The following is a 21,655-nucleotide window of genomic DNA, read 5'->3' as shown; positions in this document are numbered from 1 at the left end:
GGTATCTTCTGCTGGTTGTGTGAGTGCGGCACTCTGCACAATTTGATTCCTTCATCCAGCCAGTACAGTATTTTAAATATTCCTGACCAGTTTTCTCGGAGTCGCGTTTGTCCGATATGTCGGATACATCCTCTCGGCCATAAATTCATCCGTCATTTCGGAAATATTTTGCCATACATCTCACTTCAGACGGATAAAGCAAACTTGGGGTCCGTCAAGTGACAGGGATGGAACTCCACAAACTGACCATGGTACCATTTCAAAAATCCTATTCAACCCCCATAATTACACTTTTCATATCACTTACCGAGCTTTCCAGAGCGGTGTCCTACCATTTGAAGGTCGTGCGATTACTACGGTGCCAGAAGGAGCTCTCGCATAGGCGATGACGTTTTTAGGGTTTATGGTGGCTTTAAGTTAGCCGCCTGGATGGGCTACGCAAGGTGATTGGGGATATCCTCGAGAGCTAAAGGACTCTAAACAATGGCCGTAAGATAAAAATGCTGGAAATATAATGGGCGAGCAATGTCTCCACAGGGGAAACCTTAGACTCATCAATAACATGTTGCCCCGGCCGAATGTAGAAACTGTAACACATCTAGTCCGCTTTAGCAGCACCGCAACAAAGAGACAGCAAAGCTTTACTGGATCTATGTGACATGACTAAAACATTTACACGGTTCTGAGAGATCGCCACGACACAAAAGATATGTGCGTATTTCCACAGGGATGAGGATTAGCAGGTGGAGCCTGAGAAGCGCTTCGGTACGACAGGTGGGAATAAACCATTTCGAAGTACTTTTTTAGCTGGGAGCCTAACAAAAGGGAGATATGTCCATTTTAGAGAAGCCACTATTGCTGATGTTGGGCATGTTCGTATAACTAGCATGTTTCCGTTGTCCGCGAGAATATCAGGTGTTTTCATGACTTACTTAACATTTTGGTAGCAATCCTAACACCTAGAAGAACAAAGACCAAAAATATGAAGTTTACACTCTAACTGGTACTTCGAAGACATGCAGAATGTAAAGACCCAGCTTCATCGATGGAGAAGGAACAATCTGCCCAGAATGTCACGGGAAGTTCAATGTAGCGATGCTAATTCTCTTAGGCTACTGGCCAGAAGCATTAAGTTGGCCTAGAAAGGAACGAAGTCGCCCAGGTATCAGCATATTCCACACAGATAGGGTTCGGCCTTAAATTTCCTCAATTGGAAACCATAGGCCCTAAAACCGAACAATCACCGGGCTTAGGTCTTGTCAACCAAATGGATAAGTAATATGAAGAGCTCTGGGCGGAATTCGCGATTAGGACTTGATTTATGGTGAACACTCCATCCGACGATAGCGACACCGACCGGTATAGCTCCAACTCGCGCGGCTTGATGCTAAAACCTGCAGTAATGACGCGAACCCTTCTTACCGGCGGAAGTGGCTTCATTGCTGCTCATATTCTCGATGCACTGCTCAAACGCGGGCATTCTGTCGTGACCACCGTCCGCTCACGGCAAAAGGCAGAGCAGATCGCAACATCCCACCCGGGTGTCTCGAAGAAAAATCTGGACTTTGTGATTGTGCCTGATATTTCTGCGCCTGATGGTATGTTATCCTCATCCATTTTGGTCAATTTTTCCGGTTTGAACAATCACGTGAACTAACGATTGAAATATATACGATATCCAGCCTTCGACCAGGCTGTCATTTCTGATCCACCTTTCGAGACTGTGATCCATACGGCCAGCCCTTTTCACTTCCGTGTTGATGATGTTAAGAAAGATCTCTTGGATCCAGGTTTGTACCTCGAATTTCCTAAAGACGCGCAGCGCGCTTAAAAGACTACTGCTTATGAGATTGCTTTTCAGCTATCAATGGCACTGTTGGTCTCCTCAAGGCCGTCAGAAACCATGCTCCGTCAGTTAAGCGAGTGGTGGTTACATCTTCCGGCGCCGCAATATTGGACTTTTCCAAGCCTCAGACGTATACTTTCACAGACGTATAACTCTATCATTCTCTGAAACTTATACCCCATACCCACGCTAACCGTGACCAAGGCGGACTGGAACAACATGACCTGGGAAGAGGCTATTTCCAACCCCCTCAATGCCTACCGTGCGAGCAAAGTTTTCTCTGTAAGTTTACAGTTTTGAAGCTGGGTTTTACCACCACGCTGATCACTCCCGTATCTAATTAGGAGAAAGCTGCGTGGGATTTTGTGGAAAGGGAGAAGCCCCAATATTCTCTCGCAAGTGTGAGTTAGACTAAAAACGCCGTGACGCTGTTAAAAGGGTTCAAAGAATTTAAGACTTACACATTGTTACTTATCAGATAAACCCACCCATGGTCTACGGTCCGGTAGTCCATTATATCAATGACCTTGATGGACTGAATACTTCCAACGAGCGAATTCGGGACATTGCCTTTGGTAAAGCAAAGGATGGCTGCCCATTGACTGGGGTATTCCTATGGGTGGACGTTCGTGATCTGGCATTGGCGCACGTTCTGGCAATGGAGAAACCAGAGGCAGCTGGCCAGCGGTTCTTGGTTTCTCCAGGACACTATTCCAACAAGGACATTGTGAAAGGTATCTGGGAAGCATTCCCTGAACTCCGGGAAGGTTTGCCGATGGGAGACGCATTGACACCTGGTGCGTTTCCGCCCGAGGGATGGTATGGATATGATAGTACCAAGTCCAAGAAGGTTTTGGGCGTCACCTATCGACCATTGAAGGAGTGCATTATCGACACGGTGAATAGTCTTAAGCCATTTGTCAAATAAAGTCGAAGACGAAGAAGATAGCATTTCAACTATGAGTAATATCCAGCTTGCTATAAGAATGCATTGGAGTTAATCGTTAGAACCTTCTTGGGAGCGACGACGAGCCGCGAGACGTTAACCTATCATTTTTTTGAAACTTCTGGCTACACGCTCCCTCTATGATATGCATATGAGTTTGTTGGGTGTTGGGATTAACAGCCCTGTTTCCTTTGCGCAGAGTGAACTTCAGGGCTGCGTACCCGGCGTTAGAACCTTTTGTAATAATCATACCTAATGCAGAGGTAATATGGAGATGTGGAGCTGTCTACTCTCCGGAGCTATGGAGAGGTGGCTCAGTGGGACAATATCAGCCAAAAACGCTTGATGGGAGCTTTCCATCGATCGGAGCGTTCATTCTAGTCAAACTATACATAGTATGTGGTCTTTCCGTAAGTATGCAGGCACTGATGGTTCTGACCAGAAAAGTGTAGGTACTGGCCATTGTCGTTCTTTATGCGAAGATAGTCTGGGTAAGCCTAAGGAAGTATGTAGGATACTAGAGACCCTCTTATGTACTCCCACGGTCCTACCATCTGCATTCAGTCTGTGAAGCTCACCAATGTTGCACCATTAGTTTTGATAACGGGTCAAGTTCTGGGTACGACCGTAATGCGCGACGGTGGGGTCAAATTAATGGTAGGGGCCGGATAAGATACTGAATTTGTCTTGTCTCAACCATTAAAACTGCGCATGGGTTATAGGGTGTTGTATCGCAAGGACAATGCCGTCCTATAGCGAGAGCACTCCGCGGTACTGCCGTCTTGCTCGGCGTTGCTGATGCCTAATTCAGAACTTGCATCTCGATCGGACATAGGAGGGTACGATATCGCCATCACCTATAATTAATATCCGTGAACAAAACAATGCCTAGCTGGGCTGAGGCAGTCCTTAGGCTGACTGGTGGCATCGGTACCGATCTTGTCTACATCGCCGGCTCTGGCACAATTAAAGGGTCTGTTAAAGCAATGAGGCAAGGGGGTGTCGCGACCGTGGTTGGCATGCTCACCCAAGCCAAGGACTAGGGGCTCGTGCTACCGTTGTTGGCCGGACCCAAAACTTGTGAATATCTGCACTCTGGATTTCCACTCTCACACATAGCCTGTCCCGTTGACTCTATCACAGTGAGAGGTGTGTTGGTCTTCAGCAAGTTGAGCTTGGAAAGGGCGGTGGAATTGGCAGCGGAGTTCGATATACACCCTCACGTTGGCGAGGTGTACGCGTGGGAAGATGCAGCCAAATCATTAGAACGTCTCAGAAGTCAAGACTTTGTCGGTAAAATAGTAATCTGGACCTAGATGGTGCCAAAGTGAATCCCTAAGATCTCTTTACAACAGCTCTATATCAAATTTCAGCCCCGATCTCACAAACCTTAGGACTAGTATTCATTATTAAGGGAAACTAGTGCTCTGGTTGCATATACCTGTCAGGATGAGAGCTCTGGTCGGCAAATGCTGCATTTTGTCCTCCTCGCTCAAATGGTCGAGGTGATCCCGAGTCGAAAAAGGTCATGCACCTGACACACCAACAGCCGCCGAAACGTGCAGTCCTCACCACAAACTTCCAATTTACGTAGCTGGCGCGGGTAATTGGAACCTGCTGAGGTCCCCTTTGGCTGGAATTCCATGGTCGAGGTTTTAACCAGGACTGGCCTTCACTCGTTGGACCTGGCCGGTAGCCTCGCAGCTATATCCTTCATCTTGACGAGCTGGCGGTCCGCCATCTCTAATCGTCAGAGGTCGATGGAAAGCAAAACTGCCGTAGGGTCCTGCAAAACCGCAGTGAAGGGAGATTCCATCCAATCGATCTGGCCTATCACATGACGTCATACAGGTGTTCTACTCTGTCCCCATTGACTCGACGATGCCTTTCATACTATCTCCGTAGACTATCTCCGAACCATATTTCGTTGAGATTCATTCTTAGCGTGGTCGGAAACCCCGACCCCCGAGAATCCTCGACAGTAAGCTGACGGTCCAAATTTAACCTACTTCTCTCACTTTCTCCAACCGTCATTCTCCTCTCGTCTATAATTAATTAATCATCCCTGTCCCTTCCCAGCAAAGGATCGCTTTGATTGACAACGAAGCTCCAATTACGGCCGTGTCATTTGATAGATTCCTCTACGGTGACAATTGAACCTGTCACTTCTAGACCCTACATAAGCAGGCATCCAGATTCCGGTGACCGCTAAAACGGCAAAGATCGATTCGTCGACAGGCCTTGTTACCTCCGATGAGTCCGTTGTCATTCGCAGGTTCCATTCATTCACTGTGCAGAGCAATTCCGCTCCTGTGTATTGACGTCGTCGGCTGCACCGTGTCACTATGACCACCCCCACCACAATCGAGGTCAACGGTGTCAGACTCGCCTACCGCCAGTCGGGCCAGGGCGAGCCGTTGGTACTCGTGCACGGCCACATTTCCGATATGAGGAGCTGGGCGGCGCTCGAGGAAAGGCTGGCCCAGTACTTTTGCGTGTACGCGTACAGCAAGCGGTTCGCATGGCCTAATGAGCCCATCGCCGAGGGCGAGCCTCAGCCGTGGGAGCGTGACGCCGACGACCTGGTGGCGTTTGTCCGGGCCCTCGACGTCGGATCGGTCCACGCCGTGGGCAATTCCTCCGGCTCGACAAACATCCTCTGTGCCGCGCGTCGAGAACCTCAACTGTTTCGGACGTTATCGTTGGAGGAACCGCCGCTGATTACGCTCTTTTATCCCACGCTCCCGCCGACCCTGTTCGATACGCTCTCGTTCCTGTTCCGCCATCCAGTCTCCTTTTGGCCTGTGACCGTCTACGGGGCGACCACCATCGGTCCGGCCATCGAGCACGCCAAACGCGGCGACGACAGCCGAGCATTCACGACCTTTGGCAGTGGCTGTCTGGGCAAGTTTTGGACCGAGGCCATGGCCAACCAGGACCGCCGACGACAACTCGAGGACAATGCCAAGTGGTTGTGTCACTTTTGCCGGTACTCTTCATTGCCGGCTTACACGCCGCAAGACGCCCGAGATCTCAAACTGCCCACGTTGGTCCTGACGGGGACAGAAGGTCCTTGCTTTCAACGTTATATCGATTCCGAGTTTGTGCGCCTCTGCGGGTCTGCGAAGAAGAGAGAGGTACGAATCCCGGGTGCTGGACATTTGGTGCACGAAAATCAACCGGACCTGGTGTTTGACGAGGTGATGAAGTTCATCTCGGAAATCAGGGCGACCTAATACCGCACGTTCATATGTCCATTGAGACCCTGCTGAGAAGGTGGACGACTTTTAAAGACCTGAAGAACTGGAGGGGGCAGAGCAACTGAAGGAAGAATTTCTGTCGTTACGATATGACATCTCGTGCCTCGAAAAGAGGTGGCATGCCACCTTGAACCTAGTTCACCCAAGTACCGACCCATGGAGTGGCCCGACAATTGGATCTAGAGTGGTACGAGGACTTTAGGTTTCCACCTTTCCGCTATTGACTATCGCTGTGTCTTGATTAATAGGTAGGTAGAAAAGTCCTGGGAGCTCATTTAAAATCTGGGCGCATTGTAGACAATTTCCAGCGATGATGATGGGCGGCAAGCCATCTAAGCCACTGCTTTTTATGCGGTAAAGCAGAGTTGATATATGGTCGGAACTTCGTTCGGTACGATTGATGGGACGGTGGGACGCCTTTTGACACCTTCAAGGCACTCCTCCAGCCCAGAATATCGTCCGACCAAAGACCTTTGTTGTAGGAGGACGAGCTCCCACCTCCACACGGTCTCCGCCGTGAACTCTCCGAGAAACGGTCTGGCCATCTCAAAGTGCCAGGAGGAGCTCAACAAGGCGGTGATCCTCTCATGAACGACGCGTCGAAGTCCCGAAAATCACCCTAAAATCAACCTCTGCCCCTCACGAAACACTCGACATACAGCCCCAGTACGTGGGAAGGGATTGGCGCCCCTTCCATGTACGCCCACGATGGAGAACGTACTTGAGTCTCTCGTTTTCGTGCCTGACTGCAGTTTACGGTGCCAGAGCGTGAAGAACACGCGACGAAGAGGCGGAGTCAACAAAAGACAGACAATCAACATGAAATCACTGCAATCACCAAGGAGGCGCATCCATCTCCTCCATTCCTTCCATCAACAAGGCGTCGACACCTCGAAAACTACCCTCCGAGCCTCCTGAAACACCCAACATTACAGCCCCGGTATGCGGGAAGAGAGTGGTACCTCTCATGTACATGGCTTGACGGAAGATGGACTTATCCACTCCGTCTTCCAGCCCGACCATGGTTTGCGGTATCGGAGAGAGCGCACGGCGAAGAGACGGAGTTGAAGGGCAAGAGAAGGTTCATTACACAGAACAATCACACCAGACAGAGGAAAACACAGTTTGAAAAGATCCCCATATTGAATCATCCTATGACTACCAACACCACCCATAGCTCGGAACAAATCTTCAAGACACGTCACATACTGCCACTTGTACAGCTGGCCGACATCGCGTCACGCCATCCACGCGAAGGACGCCGTGACGAAGCGTCCGGTTGCTGATGGGTGTCTCGATCGTTAAGAGCGAGCCCAGACCCGAGGGACATCGACGAGCATGCCCCGGACACTTCAAAGTACTTCCACTCCGGTCCCATCGGCACTTCATAAAGCGTATTACCAAACAAGCAACTATTGCACGGGGCAGCCGACCGCATAGGTAGCTCAGCGATAAAGAGTATAGACATACAGAACAAACTGGACGGGCACCGTGGATCACGTCCGGCGATCACGTCCACGGTACGCGCATACACCCGCGCAGACGAGTGAATATGTTAAAGATATGAGATTATGCTCGGGCTCGAGATGTTTGCTCATTATTTTTTTCGTCATTTACATCTTCACAATCATGGCTTCCCATCTTGCACATATATATACACGCTCTCAGAGGGAGATTCCGCAGGTTGGAGATGTATTAACAAATGGTGAACAAGAAATGACTAATCCTTCTCCTTGTCATCTCCCACATCGGAAGGTATCTGGACTGAATCTTCAACACCTATCTCAGTAAACATCCCGTTTCTTGTCCGTGCTGACCCGCGTATAAGCTTATAACTGAATGTTCTTGATGCCAAAGGTGATTAGAATGATATTGTTATGAAGTACCATTGCCAACTTCTCTAGCCACTGGTGTCTTCTTAAACGAGGAGGCGTAATCCCTAAGCAACTTCTTCGTATCTTCTCTTGCCGCAGTACCCTCAGCACTAATTTCACCGGCGAAATACTCAGGGTCGCTTGATTGGGATGTAATGCGGTTGGGACTTGATTTTGGCAACGAAGTTCTCTCTTCTTTGGAAGCTTTGTACGAACTAAAGTCAACCTCGGGAGGCAGATCCATGCCGATAGCCTTTTCGAGATCAGCCTTCGCCCTTTCACTAGTATAATTCTCGATAATTGACGATTTTGTTGGAGCTGACGAAGAGTGCGTTGGTTTTTGTTCCATGGTTTGCGCCGATCGGACACAATAAATGACCCCAGCCCTTTAATCGGAGACAAGTTAGCCCATAGGTATACATACAGTTCAGAGGATGTCAAACGGGGATGTGCACGACATGAGTTGATTAGTCACATGTTCTCGTGCCAAGAGGTAGTGCATGTCGTCATTCAAAGGAATAATCACCCTTGTCTGAGGCTAGTCACAGCGAAAGGAGATTGTATCCGACGTGTTGTGGATTGCCTCACAATATTGTTGTGAGACGAGGCTATATACTCCCCGTTCAAGAGCGCCGTGGAAGTAATGCTGGAATTTGTAAGCGAAGGGAACTTTCTAGCATGGAAGTGTGGAGGATGTGCAGGTTTAATGATAAGTCGCCACCACAACTTGACTTCCCGGGTGCAAATCAAATGAGCATCGACGCTGAAGAAGGGTTGAACTTCGCGTGCGCATGAAACCTTTATGCAAGTGACTTGGTTTGCCACCCACAGGCACACATTTTAACTACGTGCATTCCATTAGCAGGAGTCGGAAGTAATCAAGTTTCTCCACCCATATAGGCTGTGTCTCAACTCGCTTCATGACCCTTCTAGAACTTTACATCACGGTCAGTAGGTTTCTTGATCAATACGAACGGGTCCGTTCCTTCGAAGCCTGTCCCTTTCTTCTCTATATAGCCCTGCTTTTGCCGGCATGAGGGCTGACCTATCAATTACCTTTTTTCTTGGATATAATATAGTATTTTCAGCGCACAACCTCCTGGACAATCCCCGCCTTGGACGCTTAACCACCCCTCCTATGCATCAGCGTCACCCAGGCCAGTTAGAGTTTGAAGCCAATTCCTTGGGTTTCCATTATACCCTGCGTTCAGCGCAGAATGATGCACAGCAGCAAAACATTGCGTATGTCCCCGGGCCGGATTCTGCAAGACGAAGGCTGAGCGTGTTCGAGTTTGTGGACAGCACAGATCCAAATGTGAGACGTGCTATTCAACGGCATACCGCTTACCATTCAGCAGCCAAAAGACGGGAAAAGCGGTCGCGATTGTTGGATCGTTCGAAGCAAGCACGGTATTTGGAATGGGGGAGACGGCCTTGGATGATTCTCGAGGCAGGCAGCTTAGATGGCAGCACAACCAGTTCCGAGTTAAAATCGCCTGCATCGTCGAACTCTGACCGCCTTGACCTGGCAAGCGTCTCCTTCAACAACTCTGCATGGGGCACCTACCCGCCAGGGTCAGTTACCGCTCAGAGTGACGCTGCCGTAAACTCATCTATGATGCCGAGGACAGCGATCTCTGACGAAGATCCAGTCCTGCAGTACCGTGGATCTGACCAACACTTGAGTACTATCTCCCACCCGCAGCAACTAATTACCGGTTTGGGCTCGGTGAATTTCTGTCACCATTATCGCCAAAGGGACAGCTTGGATAAGGCGCTGGCATATATGCGAGAGCACCAAGCCTCACGGAACCTCTTACTAGCGTACGCTTACGCATCAAGATTGCGGTTGAACTCGTGCCCTGAAAGCGTTCAAGACCGAGTCGATGCCCAGACACACTTGGGATGGGGTATAAACATTCTCTGGAAGCAGCTTCATGGGGCTGATCGTGCCTGTTCCGACTCCAACATCCAAGCCGTGCTTCTCCTGATGGTCTACACACCGGATTTTGGACAGACTAACGAAATTCGACTTCATACGCACGCGCTACAAACCATGATTGAGCAAAGGGGGGGCATTGGTGCGTTCGGACGCAACCCTGCTCTCCAACATCAATTGCGATCTATTGGCCAGTCGAGAGAGCATCACCTTACGTTCGACTGTGAGCCGTCGTGTCCAAGTAGGTTGAGATTCTCAAGCAGATTTGATAGTCTCACTCTGTTGAATGGGCTCAAAATGGAGAGATGAAAGCACCATTATTAACGGTTCAAGGGTTTGGAGCGGGCTTTTCTGTCGCCGAGCACCCTGGGTGGTTGTCCGCAGACCCGTATCTTCGAATATCCCTCCTTTTGATCTCCAGATCCGCACTGAGCATCGCCAAATGTGACCTCCTTGATCTTGGTCCCCAAGTATGCGACAGAAGGGCGTACAACGGGCTGTCTGTGGACGAATCGGTGACGAAGCGCCGGTGACGAAGCGCGGTGTATCCGCACCGTCAAGTTCAAGGAGGCGCATACTGGTGATTGGAGGCTTGTGTCAACGGAAAGGTAAGTTACAGCACGGTCCGATGGAATGGCGTAGCGACACTTTCTGAACTCGACGTACTGAACAAGAGTGACAGCAAGTTATCTCAAGACATGGATGTGTGAGCGGCTTAGGCCGAGGCGAAGGACGACGACATCATCAACAGACCAGCGTTCGACGAGGCGCGCAGACGGTGTCAAGGTGGACAGCCGTATGTCTGCAGCCTGGAAGCGGAAAGTGGTTTGCTCAAGCGAACTGCAGCCTCCGACATTGTCGTCCGCCCATGGCGATCATTTGGCTGCGCAGAAGTCCAGGCACGCCAAGCGTTCTGCGCCACTTCTTAACCCACGGCTAAGCTCAACGACATGGAACTACGCAACATATGGCATTCATTTCACCTTAGTCGATTCTGAGATTACAATTATGGACAGCTACAGTACAAGGAATCATACTCCGTACAAATTGCGATCAATACCGAGGTTTTTGTAATGGGTATAAACGCATGACCATTCGCCAGGTCTGGTGAATCTACAGCCTCTTCTGTGAAGAGCACTCTCACTCTACGAGTCTTGGGCCTGGATTTTTACCTGGATTTTGCTTGTGGTGCTATAACTGCGAACCAACGCGATCGCACCGCAGCTTCCGATCGTTCGGGAAATTGGCCGAAGATCCACGACCACGACTTTCCCAGGCGCCGCCATTCCGTCAAATTGTTATCCTCGTCTAATGTCCAATGGCCTCGCTTCGTCGGCCGGGAGTCCGTTTGATATTCGCTTAGGCAAAAGTCGCTGCTTGTGTCTTGATCGGGTGACCGTCTCTCTCTCCTCCTAGCCCGGTCTCGTCTCAGATCATCCATACCGTGAGCATGCCGCAATATCGTTGCCGTGAGGAGCCAGCAACGGTCAGCCAGTGGCTTGAGAACGATATTGGCCAGGTTGTCCGGGTGGACACCACATTCGAGGGCCCAAGCCGCAGGTGAGTGGAAGAAGTCCTGTAGGCCCGCCGGACTCTCGATAACGGCGGTCATAAAGGCAGCGTCAGTAGCTGTCACAGGTTGGACGCTCATGATTTTCAACCCATCATGGTGCTGCTTCTGCTTCTGCTCGCGGTGGCTATCCAAGGGCTTGTCGGTATTTAACCGCGTGGCTGGACTTGGGGAGGGCTCGCTTAAGGTAAAATCAGGTCCAGTCTCGTATTCTGAATCTGCGTCACGATCAACGAGAGTCCGCTCACTGTTTGATCCGTGGGCGGACTTATGCATCCCAGCTCCAATAGGAGCTTCGAGCTCAAAGCCTGACTTGTGAAGCTGAACTTCCCTTCCGCGGCAACTCGAGGCAGAGTCGTCGTCAAGCGTTTGATGAACGAGGGTCGGCGTTTTGTTGGTGACCACTTCCACACGCACTCGACGAGAAACCGAGGAGTCATAATCAGCTTCACTCCTATATCGTCGTTTTCGGCCACATTTAACACGCTCGTTAGGTCGCGGAGATACCGTCCGTCGTCTGGTTCTCTTCGGTGTTACCATGACGTCTGCAGACTGAGTGGAGAGAAGATTCCGTTGTGAGGCCGATGAGGGATGACGAGTCGGAATCACCACCTCTATCCGGGATTTGTGACGCGAGGATGGCGGGAAGCATTGCTGCGTAGACGGTTCCTCTGTCCGCTTCGACTGAGGGCAGTTTGACTCTATCGTGAGGTCAATGGCGTCAGATTTCGTCCGCAGGTCAGGAATTTGGGAGCGGACCAAATTGTCGCCGCTTGGTGACGAAATGACAACGTCGCAGGTCTCAGCGGCCCGTGAAGAGAAGCTCTGGGCTTGACCGTCAGAATGTTCATCGGACCCGGTCGCTTTGAAACTCTCCAAATCTGGCGGAACACCGGAAAAGAGGCTTTCCAAATCGTCGTCGAGACTCTCAACCAGGCCATTTTTATCAATCAGGGCGGGGGAGAAGTCGTCAAAAAGGTAAATCTCTTCCAAAATTCGCCCGTCATCAGTATTGACGTCGTGCAGAGGGCTGCGGCACAGATTGTAGAGTGAAGCCTCCGAGGTCTGATCTAGTAAGCTTCGCGGTTCTAGAGTGGCCTGTCAGCGATTTCACTATCGGTAAGACCAGAGTGGCCTAAAAATCGTTCGGCCTTACCAGAACTGCCTTCGTCGCTTGTGTGAGAGTGTTCGTGCAGCCTAATTTTTGGAACTGGCATCACGGCCTGTGGCTCGACTTCTTGAATGCATTCTCGGCGCGAGGAGGTGACAAAGTTGGCCGGCGCTGCACGAGCGTGCTGCTTAGAGCGTACCCGAGGTTTGGAAGGGTCCTCGAAGATGATGCTGTCCATGTTGGAAATCGCACGCAGAATATGGTGCACAGGAATATTGTCCTGAACGGATGAAAGACTGCGAAGCCGAGATGGTCGCCGTCGGAGAAATTGGGAGAGCTTGCGTGATATAGGCACGAGGACCGACTGGCTAGGCATCAGGTGTATTGGACGCTCTAAGGGGTTACGCCGCTACCGTGCAGGCCGAGGAAGAGATTCCAAATCCCACAACTACTCGGGGAAAGATGACTCCCTTTTCGGACGGCTAAGTAGGAGAGCTGAATTTTCCCCCCTGTTGTAATGCTCTTGCATGATCATCCCTGAAAGGGTCACAAATCAAGAGTCCGCCTCCACCATCTTTCCCTGGGCGGTGTACGCGTACTTTGACGGGGGAGTTGCGGACCCAACGGCTGCAACTTGCCCCTAACGCTTCGTCCAGACAGTACGCGGCCACACTCTCTTGGAGCAACCGATCACCCACCGCCGAGGTGATCTGTCGCACAGGCAGACTGCGGTGACAGAAAAATATCGGGATGCCAGCATCGGACGAAATCAACCGATCGTCCTCTTCCATGCAAGGAGGTGTCTCACCATAGAGCGGGACGGTCACGCCGAGAGGCTGTACAACCCGACCGTGGTGGGTATCTTCGGGTCCTCGAATGATTGACATGATCATGAGTCTGGCTGAGCGCGGTTTCGTCGCATTTACCAGACGGGCAAAGGTCATGCAGATCCAAACATAGCCAGGGCTGTCGCAGCCAGAGATTTGTGGGTAAAACTTGACGAATGGCGAGGTCGAAAAGGAAAGGGGTCATCTGGCCCTCATTGCAACCTGACTACCACCGGCGCAGAAGTCGCGATCACGCGTCCAATGGATCACTGTCGTTGTTACTGTCGCTGTTGGTCTTGCTGTTTCCTCGGTCACTTCACTCAGCGGCTTCCGCAATGGCCTCCTACATACGGGCTGCAGCTGAAGTTGCTGGAACCGGAGGCCGTACAGAAAATCCGGATGTGCTCGACGTGCTTGGGTCGCGCCCTTAACACTGGATTGTGAGAGTTGTAGACACATGCGTCGAGTATGGAGTGATGGTGATCCACAATAGCGTCTGCAGGAATCGCGTAACCCTTGGCCAGCTGGAAGATGGAGCGACGAAATCATTCCCTCAACCCCTGAGACCATGACTTCGTCCAGGGCGGGGCGAGACAGAAGCAAAGGCCAATCGAGCGACAGACCGTCCATCGAAGTAGGCTGACGCTTCCAAACTCTAAACTCCTCAGGCCTCAGTGCGGTCAAGCGGAGAGTGTTCGGAGGGGCCGCGAGGGTCCAAACAGATCCTGGCCTGGTCGGATGATATCGCCCGTTTGCGGAAGGGTGGAAGGTCGTGGTGAGGGAAGACGAGGGTTATTGGACGTCCCAACCCGCAACGCATCATCACGCTCGCAGGCGAGCCCGTCATTACCAGTCACTGATTCAGTTAGTGCCAGGATACAATGCAACCCTCCCGAGACTTAGAAAGCAAAATTTCTGGAGTTACAGGACAGGGCACCTTCGGATGGAACGTTGGTGAGAGGGCCGAAGCCCTCATTGGGATACATTATCCCTTCACAGCCTTCTGTGAACAGGCTAACAGGCCAGCACTGTGCGTAGTACCGAGCAGTGCTTTGTCGGCTCCAAGTAAGAATTGTCCTTGTTGAAATCGTTGATCGCGCAAAACAAGTTCCATCTCGACTCTCTCGAAACCCCAGACAAATCCCTTTCCAGTTTGAGTCACGAAGACCTCGAGAATCAAGGAGGTTGCTCTGACTCATTCCAGCTGCAGAGAGCCCCGATCAGCGCTACTACGAGCCCTCATGCAAGGCGTCTACACGTCAAGAATCCTTGACCGGCTGAACGGTGGAGAGACGTAAGACGGCGCTTGTGTGCGTGGACGTCTTTGACCGAGGCCGAGGGGCTTTGCAGCCAGATTAGCCAGTGAGATCCAACGCAGGCATGGATGCGACCAGGCAGACGTGTCTAACTTTCTCGTTCTGAGGTTCTGAGGGACAAGGGCGGTTCGATCATCGCGGGTAACTAAGTGGGAAGGTGGCTCAGGAGCCGCCTCGGCGACGACAAGTGGTGCGCAGGCATCGCAAGATCCTGGTCGCTGTCGGGTGACGCTTTCCTCTTCCGGGACCGTGGAGGGCGAGGACGAGAGGGCGTGAGGTCGAAGATAAGGAGGCTCGACAAAACGGCGAGGGACGACGTTCTTTTATAGCGAGAGGGTCGACGGGGGTCGGAGGCAAAGCGGCGAGAGGCCCGATCGGTGAGCACTAAACCGCAAACGACCACGCCTTCCCCGAACGGGCGAGCGCCAAACCCGATCGGGACCGTCAAAGCGGCGCCAAACCGCATCGACACCAAAGCGAGTCCCTCGCACCGCGACACAGATTATTTACTAATTACAAAATATTAGTTAAAGAGTATTTAAGCTAGTAGTTATTTAGAATTAATGTTTTAACCCTTAAAGATAATTATTAATAAAAGTATATCTTTAGCTATATTAATATATTTAATTATAGTTACTCACTTTTATTTCTTTATTATAGTTTTATATTATTACTAATAATTAAGAAAAACTAAGACCTTTATTATTTAACTCTCTTTAATCTTAAAACTAAACTTATTTATATTCTAGATATTAAAATTATTATAGGTATACTCTTAGAATTTAGTAATAATTACGTTAAACTATACTTCAATTTTATTATATAATATATTATTAAATTATATAACCTTAAGTTACTTTATATAAATACTTTAAATAATTAAATAATAATTAAGAAAGTAATAAAGCTATTTATAGCTAATTAAAGTAATGATTTTAGTGAAGACTAAATTTTATAATATATATTAAAGATATTTATAGTGTATTAATTTAGCTAGCTTAATTAATAATGCTAATGTAATAAGTAATTTAGTGTATATATATTATAAGACCTATTATATAAGTATCTTTTCTTCTATATTTAAAAGGATTTAGACTATTTTTATAGCTTAAATATATAAAAGTTCTTTAGTAAGCTAACGTGATAGAGTTTAATATAACACATTAAAAGTAATAGTGACAGTATAAATAGACTTATATTCTTAATTTTAATATACTAGAATAACCTTTTAAACTTACTCTTTAAGATTAACTACTTTAAAAGTATACTAGTAATTTATAGTTAATAAGAGTAATAATTAAACGTGACTAAATAGAGTTTTATAGTTTATTACTTTATATAGTTTATTAAACTATATAATACTTTACTAAAATAATAATTTAAAAACTAATAAAGCTATTTATAACTAATTAGTGTAATAATTTTAATAAAGAATAAATTTTATAATATATATTAAATATAGTTATTTATATTAGATTAACTTAATAAGTTTAATTAATAACGCTAAACTAATAAAAGATTTAGCGCTTATATATTACTTAATTTATTATATAAGTATTTTTTCTTTCGCGTTTAAAAGAATTTAAGTTATTTTTATAGCTTAAGAGCGTAATAATCCTTTAAATATATAATGAGTAAAAGTATAGTTTAAGATATTAAATACTTTAGTAGCGACATAAATAAAGTTAAATTCTTAATTTTAAAAAGTTAAGATATAGTTCTAAAGTTACTCTTTATAATTTACTATATTAAAGATATATTTATAATCTATAGTTAATATAAAACTAAGTTAAAGATAGTTAGGCTAAATTTAGTGTGTTATTAGACTATATATATTATTAAACTATATAGTACTCTATATATATACTAACTTAAAAAATTAGAGCTAAGGCTAAGAAATAATATAAGAATAGCTATAGTTATCTACACTATTTATTTATTAATAAATACTTTACTTTAAAGAAAAAGCTAAAATAGAGTCTTTTTTTAAGCTATAAAGAAACTTAATTAACTTATTTTTTTTTAAATAGTGCTTACTTTTAGTGAGGTAAAACTAATATAGCTATATATATTAAGTATTAATTATATTACTATAATAATAAGATAAGTTAGCTTAGAAAAATAAGCCTTATTAACTCTAAACTAACTTATTTTTTTTAGTTATATCTTATAACTATTAATAAGGTTATTTATAGCTATAAGCTTAATTTATTACTTATATATAGCTATTTAATTAAGGTAAGTAAATTTTACTTAAAAGTTTTAAGTGTTAACCTAAAAAAACCTTAGTATACCTTACTTAAGGAGTGCTTTATAGTGTATAATTTTTACTCTAAAAACATAAAGAGTAAGGTATAAGATTCTTAACTCTAACCTAATATTATTATGTTATAAATAAATAATCTATTTATATATAAAGTAAGTCTTAATATAGAGAGTAAGTAAACTATTTATAAAGTAATTTATTTACACATAAAATTTAAGCTTTCTATACTTTACTTTTTCTATTAAGTAATTAAATATATTTAGTACTATATTATAATAATTACTATAAATTTTATTAATATTTTTTCTATAGTTTATTTAATATACTTAATAGTTTATTTAAGCTTACTTTAAACTTTTTTAGTTTAACATTATTTTAATATATATTTATAGTGAATATATATTTATAGTGAATATATATTTATAGTGAATATATATTTATAGTGAATATATATATAAATAAGTATTAAGACTAAGGTTTATTATCTTTAATATATTTATCTTTAATATATAGCTAAATTTTCTTAGTTATTTTCTATCTTTTTTTATATCACTCTTTAGTGCTATATTTAGTATATTATCACTAGTCTATCAAATTTTATTATTTTTTTATTTATAATTTATTTAGTATATTTAAAAGTATTATTAACCTAGGTTTAACATTATTATAAGGTTAATATAGCTTTATAGTAACTAAAGAGTTATAGTTTACCCCTTAATCTTAGTTATAAATATCTAAATTTATTATTACTAAGCTTACTTTATAGCTTTAAATATATACTTAGTTTAATGTACTATTATACACTATATATTAAATATATTTTATACCTATAATTAATTTATATTAATATAATTATAATAAGTATTTAGTTAAAGTGTAATATACTAAAGATATTAAGAGCTAAGTTACTAAGTAAGAGATTACTTACTAAGTTATATACTTATTAAGTTATATACTTACTAAACTTTTAAGACTATATTTATTAACTATTTAAAATAGTATACTAGCTTTATCTATATAATTAATTTTATATAGTATAGTAAATAAATTATTAATAAGTAAACTATTTAGTAATATTATAGTTAATAATATAGTGAGTATTTATATAGTTAATAGAAAGTATATAAGATATATTATAAAGTAAAGCTATAGAGTTAGTTTATAAAGCTTACTTAATACTATAAAACTATATTTTAGATTCTTAAAAGCTTAATTTCTCTTCCTAATTTAGTGGGTAAGCTATATCACTTTAACCTACCCTAAGCTTAGCTTAGCTCTCCCTTAGCTTAGTTTTATCTTACCCTAGCGCCTAGGTTAGGGTAAGTTAAGGGGTAAGTCATAGATATATATAGGCTACGCCTAAGATAAGCTAAAATAAGACTAAGAGATAGATAAAGGGTAGTGAGAGTTAGTGATAGTCTTTAATTAGTCTATATTTATAGTGGTTATAAGCGACTTTTTAACGACGGGAAATCTAACTCTTCTCTCTTTCCCTTTTTCTTCTCTCTCCTATATACACACTCTTCTAAGTGTAACCAAAGTTCTTTAATTACTTAAATGTTTTTTAGTAATGATATAACTACACTATATTAACGCTAGGATAACTGGTGTTAAGATAAGGTAGGAATCTAGTAGACCCTTTAGTGGCTATAGTAGTGACTAAATAAATTAAACTATTATAGGGCTATATAAGGATAAGCTAGTCCCTATTTAGATTGAGGAGAAAAATGCGGACCTTAGCTAGTCTATCTTATCCTTACCATTAGGCTTACTTCTTCGGTTAGCTATAACTAGGTATACACCTATATCTACGCTACTCTAGATATAGAAGCCTAAGGAATAACTTTTATTAGTAGGGAAGAGAGTATATTATGAGAAGTTAATAATCAGCTAGGTAGACCTAATAAATAAACACTCTAGCTCTATATAGATTTGGTAAGAGTAAGGAAGGTTACATGCTTTAAGGATACTTAAGGATGCGTATACACCTAAGTAACCTATAATATAACTAAGGCTCCCTTAATAGCGCTAATATATATAGCATTTATGGCTTAAGGTATCTCCCTTATATAATGGTAAGACTCTTTAAGATAAGGCCTATATATAAATTAAGAGAAAAGAAAGTAAGACTTCTCGCCGCACACTAAGTATTTAAACTAGCTTATTAAGTCTATAGTAAAGTAATTATATCTTCTCTATAAGAGAACTTTATAAGAGATTATTATAAAGGTACTTAGCTTAGTCTATTTAAGATAGAGACTAAAGAACATAAATAATAACTCTATATTATGCTAAGAAGCTTTTTACCTCCTTATCTTATATGCTATAGAATTCCCTAAGGAAACTAACCTTAGTGTGATTAATAAAGCTAATTATAACCGCACTAAGAACTATAAAGTGCGGCGTTAGGTATTAATAGCTTATTTGGTTTATCCTAGAAAATTGTTCTAAAGATACGCTAAGAGTATTAAGTATTAGGTAATTATCTTCTCCTATTATTTAGTTCTCTTAATGACTATGTGTCACATTTATAAGCGCGGTCTAGGCCCCTTAATAGAGACAGTTTCTTATTACCTTTTATAATAGTCTATCCTTACTTCTAATTTTCGTTACTTACTCTTTTAATAACTTAAAGTCTCTCTTTATACTGGAAAAGTCTCTCTATAGCTAGCTATTCTGCACTTCTATTTAAGTACCTAAAGATTTGAAATAATGAATAGAAGTGATAATAGGCATAATATAGTAAGGCTAGCTAATTACTTCTAAATTATCCCCTAGCATTAATGATTTATCTCTACGCTATCTTACTCTATCTTTTATGCGCGAAAGACGCTCTTAATACCTTAGTATTAAGGCTAATTATATATATCATTATTCTAGCTATAATTTCCCTAGTCTAGGAGATATTAAATAATGTAGAGGACCGGTATTTACTAAAGCTACCCTTCTCTTCTATTTAAGCGTAGCTAATCACCCTTGGTCACGTGATAATCCCTAACTTTAGTTACCTTAAGCTCTTCTCGGTATTCCTATCTTATAGGGTTAACGGCTGTTATTATAGCTTTGTCTGCGGCCTGTAGGCTAGGTCTGTTCGTAACACGTACGTACTTAATAACATACTACCTTTTAAAAGAGCACGAAGTAAAAGGACTTAGGGTATCTTTAGTTAAATCTAGTAGTAAATAGAATCTTTTAAAGAGTCTCACTCTGCTTTGCCGTTACCCTCCTAAAGAAGTTATAGTGGACGGTAATGAGAAAGTAGTAACGTAGAAAACGGGGGCTAGAAGAGGGTCTATACATTATGCACGAGAGTAATGGGCTTATTTAGTACTCTATATACTATATATGTATTCACATATCCTCCTAGATAACGCTAATATACTAGATAATGATTAGCTAGTTAGTATACATTATAGATCACCTGTTCCTAACGATAAAAAGTCTGCCTTTAATACCTAATAAACCCTAGTAGTCTCTCCTAAATCTCTCTTGGGGATATTCTGATTTACGTATAACTGAGAAGAAATAATACTCTAGACCATTTAACGAAAGCTAACGCGGATATCTATGCAAGCCATAAATAAGAAGGTAGTGAATTATATAAGGTTAACGCTATCTTCCACTTGTATTCCCGCCGGAGATTGTCGCAGTATTAAATACATCAGCGTTAGCTAGCCTATATAGAGTGTCTTAACTAAGTGATAAAGAGACAGCTATAATAATCGAATGGTAAATCAAGAATTACTATTATAATGGTGATAAGATAATCGTGTCCGTTAATTCTGGGGTATATATTAGTCTTAGTATCTTTAATTCTCGAGTCACTTCTACACTATTTTAGTCTCTATTCCTCTTTATAAGAGAGCACTTTACACGAATTTAGTTAATCATTATTTGTGTTTGCCCCGCGATACCCTGAAGCTCCTCTTTAGTCGCCTCACAATATTAATATTTTTAATAAGCTTCTAGAAGAATTATGTTATCTTTAATGCTATCCTTACCTTATTCTGTGGTGTCTTATGCGAGGGGTTTCAGTGATAGCTAGATGACCATAAGTATCCTTATGTGTCTATCGCTCTTAAAGGACCTATAACTGTTTTACGTTATAGTCTACATAATCTGACCCCTAACTCCATGACCTAAGCCTAATGGCCTTACACCTAATTCATGTTTAGGTAGCTCTCTTAATTCAGTCAGTTTAAAATAGGCATAATTAGATAGTAATATAATAGATAGTAACTCTAATTGGTTATCTCACTCCAATGTTATTTTTATCCCTTTAATAGCCTATAAATAACTCATATAGAGTGGTGATGTCTATGAGAGTGGCGAGGGCGTCATAAACCTAAACAACCGCTAGGAGAGTTATAATTGCCTGTTGATTGCAGAGAAGTTTATCTCTGGACCGAAAACATTAGCGCACTTAAAGCCTAGTCTATCTTCTCTTAGGATATCTCTTAGTACGTTCCTAGGTTATAATACGTTTAAGCGTTCTTAGGCCGAACATAGTATATCATCACCACAAACTTCTTTAACTAGTGTGTCCGGAGTATAAGCCAGTTTAAGAAGTCTTATAGTGATTATGTGTAAGCTATACAGACAAGAGAGATTTACCGCCAAAGAAAATGTGTGCATAAGATCCTGAAATCTTTATATTACCCCTAATAACCTTAATAGAAGGGAATCTCCGCTTAAATTGC

At 43.6% G+C, this 21,655-nt stretch overlaps 4 protein-coding genes across 7 annotated transcripts; 2 read left to right on the top strand and 2 right to left on the bottom strand.

Annotated features, from left to right (window-relative positions):
- Positions 1 to 4,827: 4,827 nt before the first annotated feature.
- Positions 4,828 to 7,601, top strand: PV06_11415 (uncharacterized protein). Its single transcript, XM_016413084.1, has one exon. It carries the CDS (start codon positions 5,138 to 5,140, stop codon positions 6,026 to 6,028), a length of 891 nt encoding a protein of 296 aa, XP_016256532.1. The 5' UTR covers positions 4,828 to 5,137; the 3' UTR covers positions 6,029 to 7,601.
- PV06_11414 (uncharacterized protein) lies at positions 7,418 to 8,682 on the bottom strand. Its single transcript, XM_016413083.1, has one exon. The coding sequence runs from the start codon at positions 8,273 to 8,275 to the stop codon at positions 7,928 to 7,930; it is 348 nt and encodes a 115-aa protein (XP_016256531.1). The 5' UTR covers positions 8,276 to 8,682; the 3' UTR covers positions 7,418 to 7,927.
- Positions 8,683 to 8,955: 273 nt separating this feature from the next.
- PV06_11412 lies at positions 8,956 to 15,271 on the top strand. 3 transcript variants are annotated; one of them, XM_016413080.1, is made up of 2 exons: positions 8,956 to 9,168; positions 9,218 to 15,271. In XM_016413080.1, exon 2 carries the CDS (start codon positions 9,365 to 9,367, stop codon positions 10,172 to 10,174), a length of 810 nt encoding a protein of 269 aa, XP_016256528.1. In that variant the 5' UTR covers positions 8,956 to 9,168; positions 9,218 to 9,364; the 3' UTR covers positions 10,175 to 15,271. The 3 variants fall into 3 exon arrangements, with proteins under 3 accessions (XP_016256528.1, XP_016256527.1, XP_016256526.1); XM_016413079.1 differs by having other exon boundaries at positions 8,956 to 10,473; positions 10,548 to 15,271; XM_016413078.1 differs by having other exon boundaries at positions 8,956 to 12,413; positions 12,462 to 15,271.
- PV06_11413 lies at positions 10,842 to 14,964 on the bottom strand. 2 transcript variants are annotated; one of them, XM_016413082.1, is made up of 3 exons: positions 14,311 to 14,964; positions 12,592 to 14,229; positions 10,842 to 12,523 (listed from the first exon to the last, which is right to left on the bottom strand). In XM_016413082.1, exons 2-3 carry the CDS (start codon positions 12,920 to 12,922, stop codon positions 11,034 to 11,036), a joined length of 1,821 nt encoding a protein of 606 aa, XP_016256530.1. In that variant the 5' UTR covers positions 12,923 to 14,229; positions 14,311 to 14,964; the 3' UTR covers positions 10,842 to 11,033. The 2 variants fall into 2 exon arrangements, with proteins under 2 accessions (XP_016256530.1, XP_016256529.1); XM_016413081.1 differs by having other exon boundaries at positions 12,592 to 14,964.
- Positions 15,272 to 21,655: the final 6,384 nt, after the last annotated feature.

This window comes from Exophiala oligosperma (genome assembly GCF_000835515.1).
Source record: "Exophiala oligosperma strain CBS 72588 unplaced genomic scaffold supercont1.31, whole genome shotgun sequence".
NCBI classification, from domain to species: domain Eukaryota; kingdom Fungi; phylum Ascomycota; class Eurotiomycetes; order Chaetothyriales; family Herpotrichiellaceae; genus Exophiala; species Exophiala oligosperma.
The sequence above is the reverse complement of the archived record's forward strand: the minus strand, read 5'-3'. Positions and strand labels throughout refer to the sequence as shown.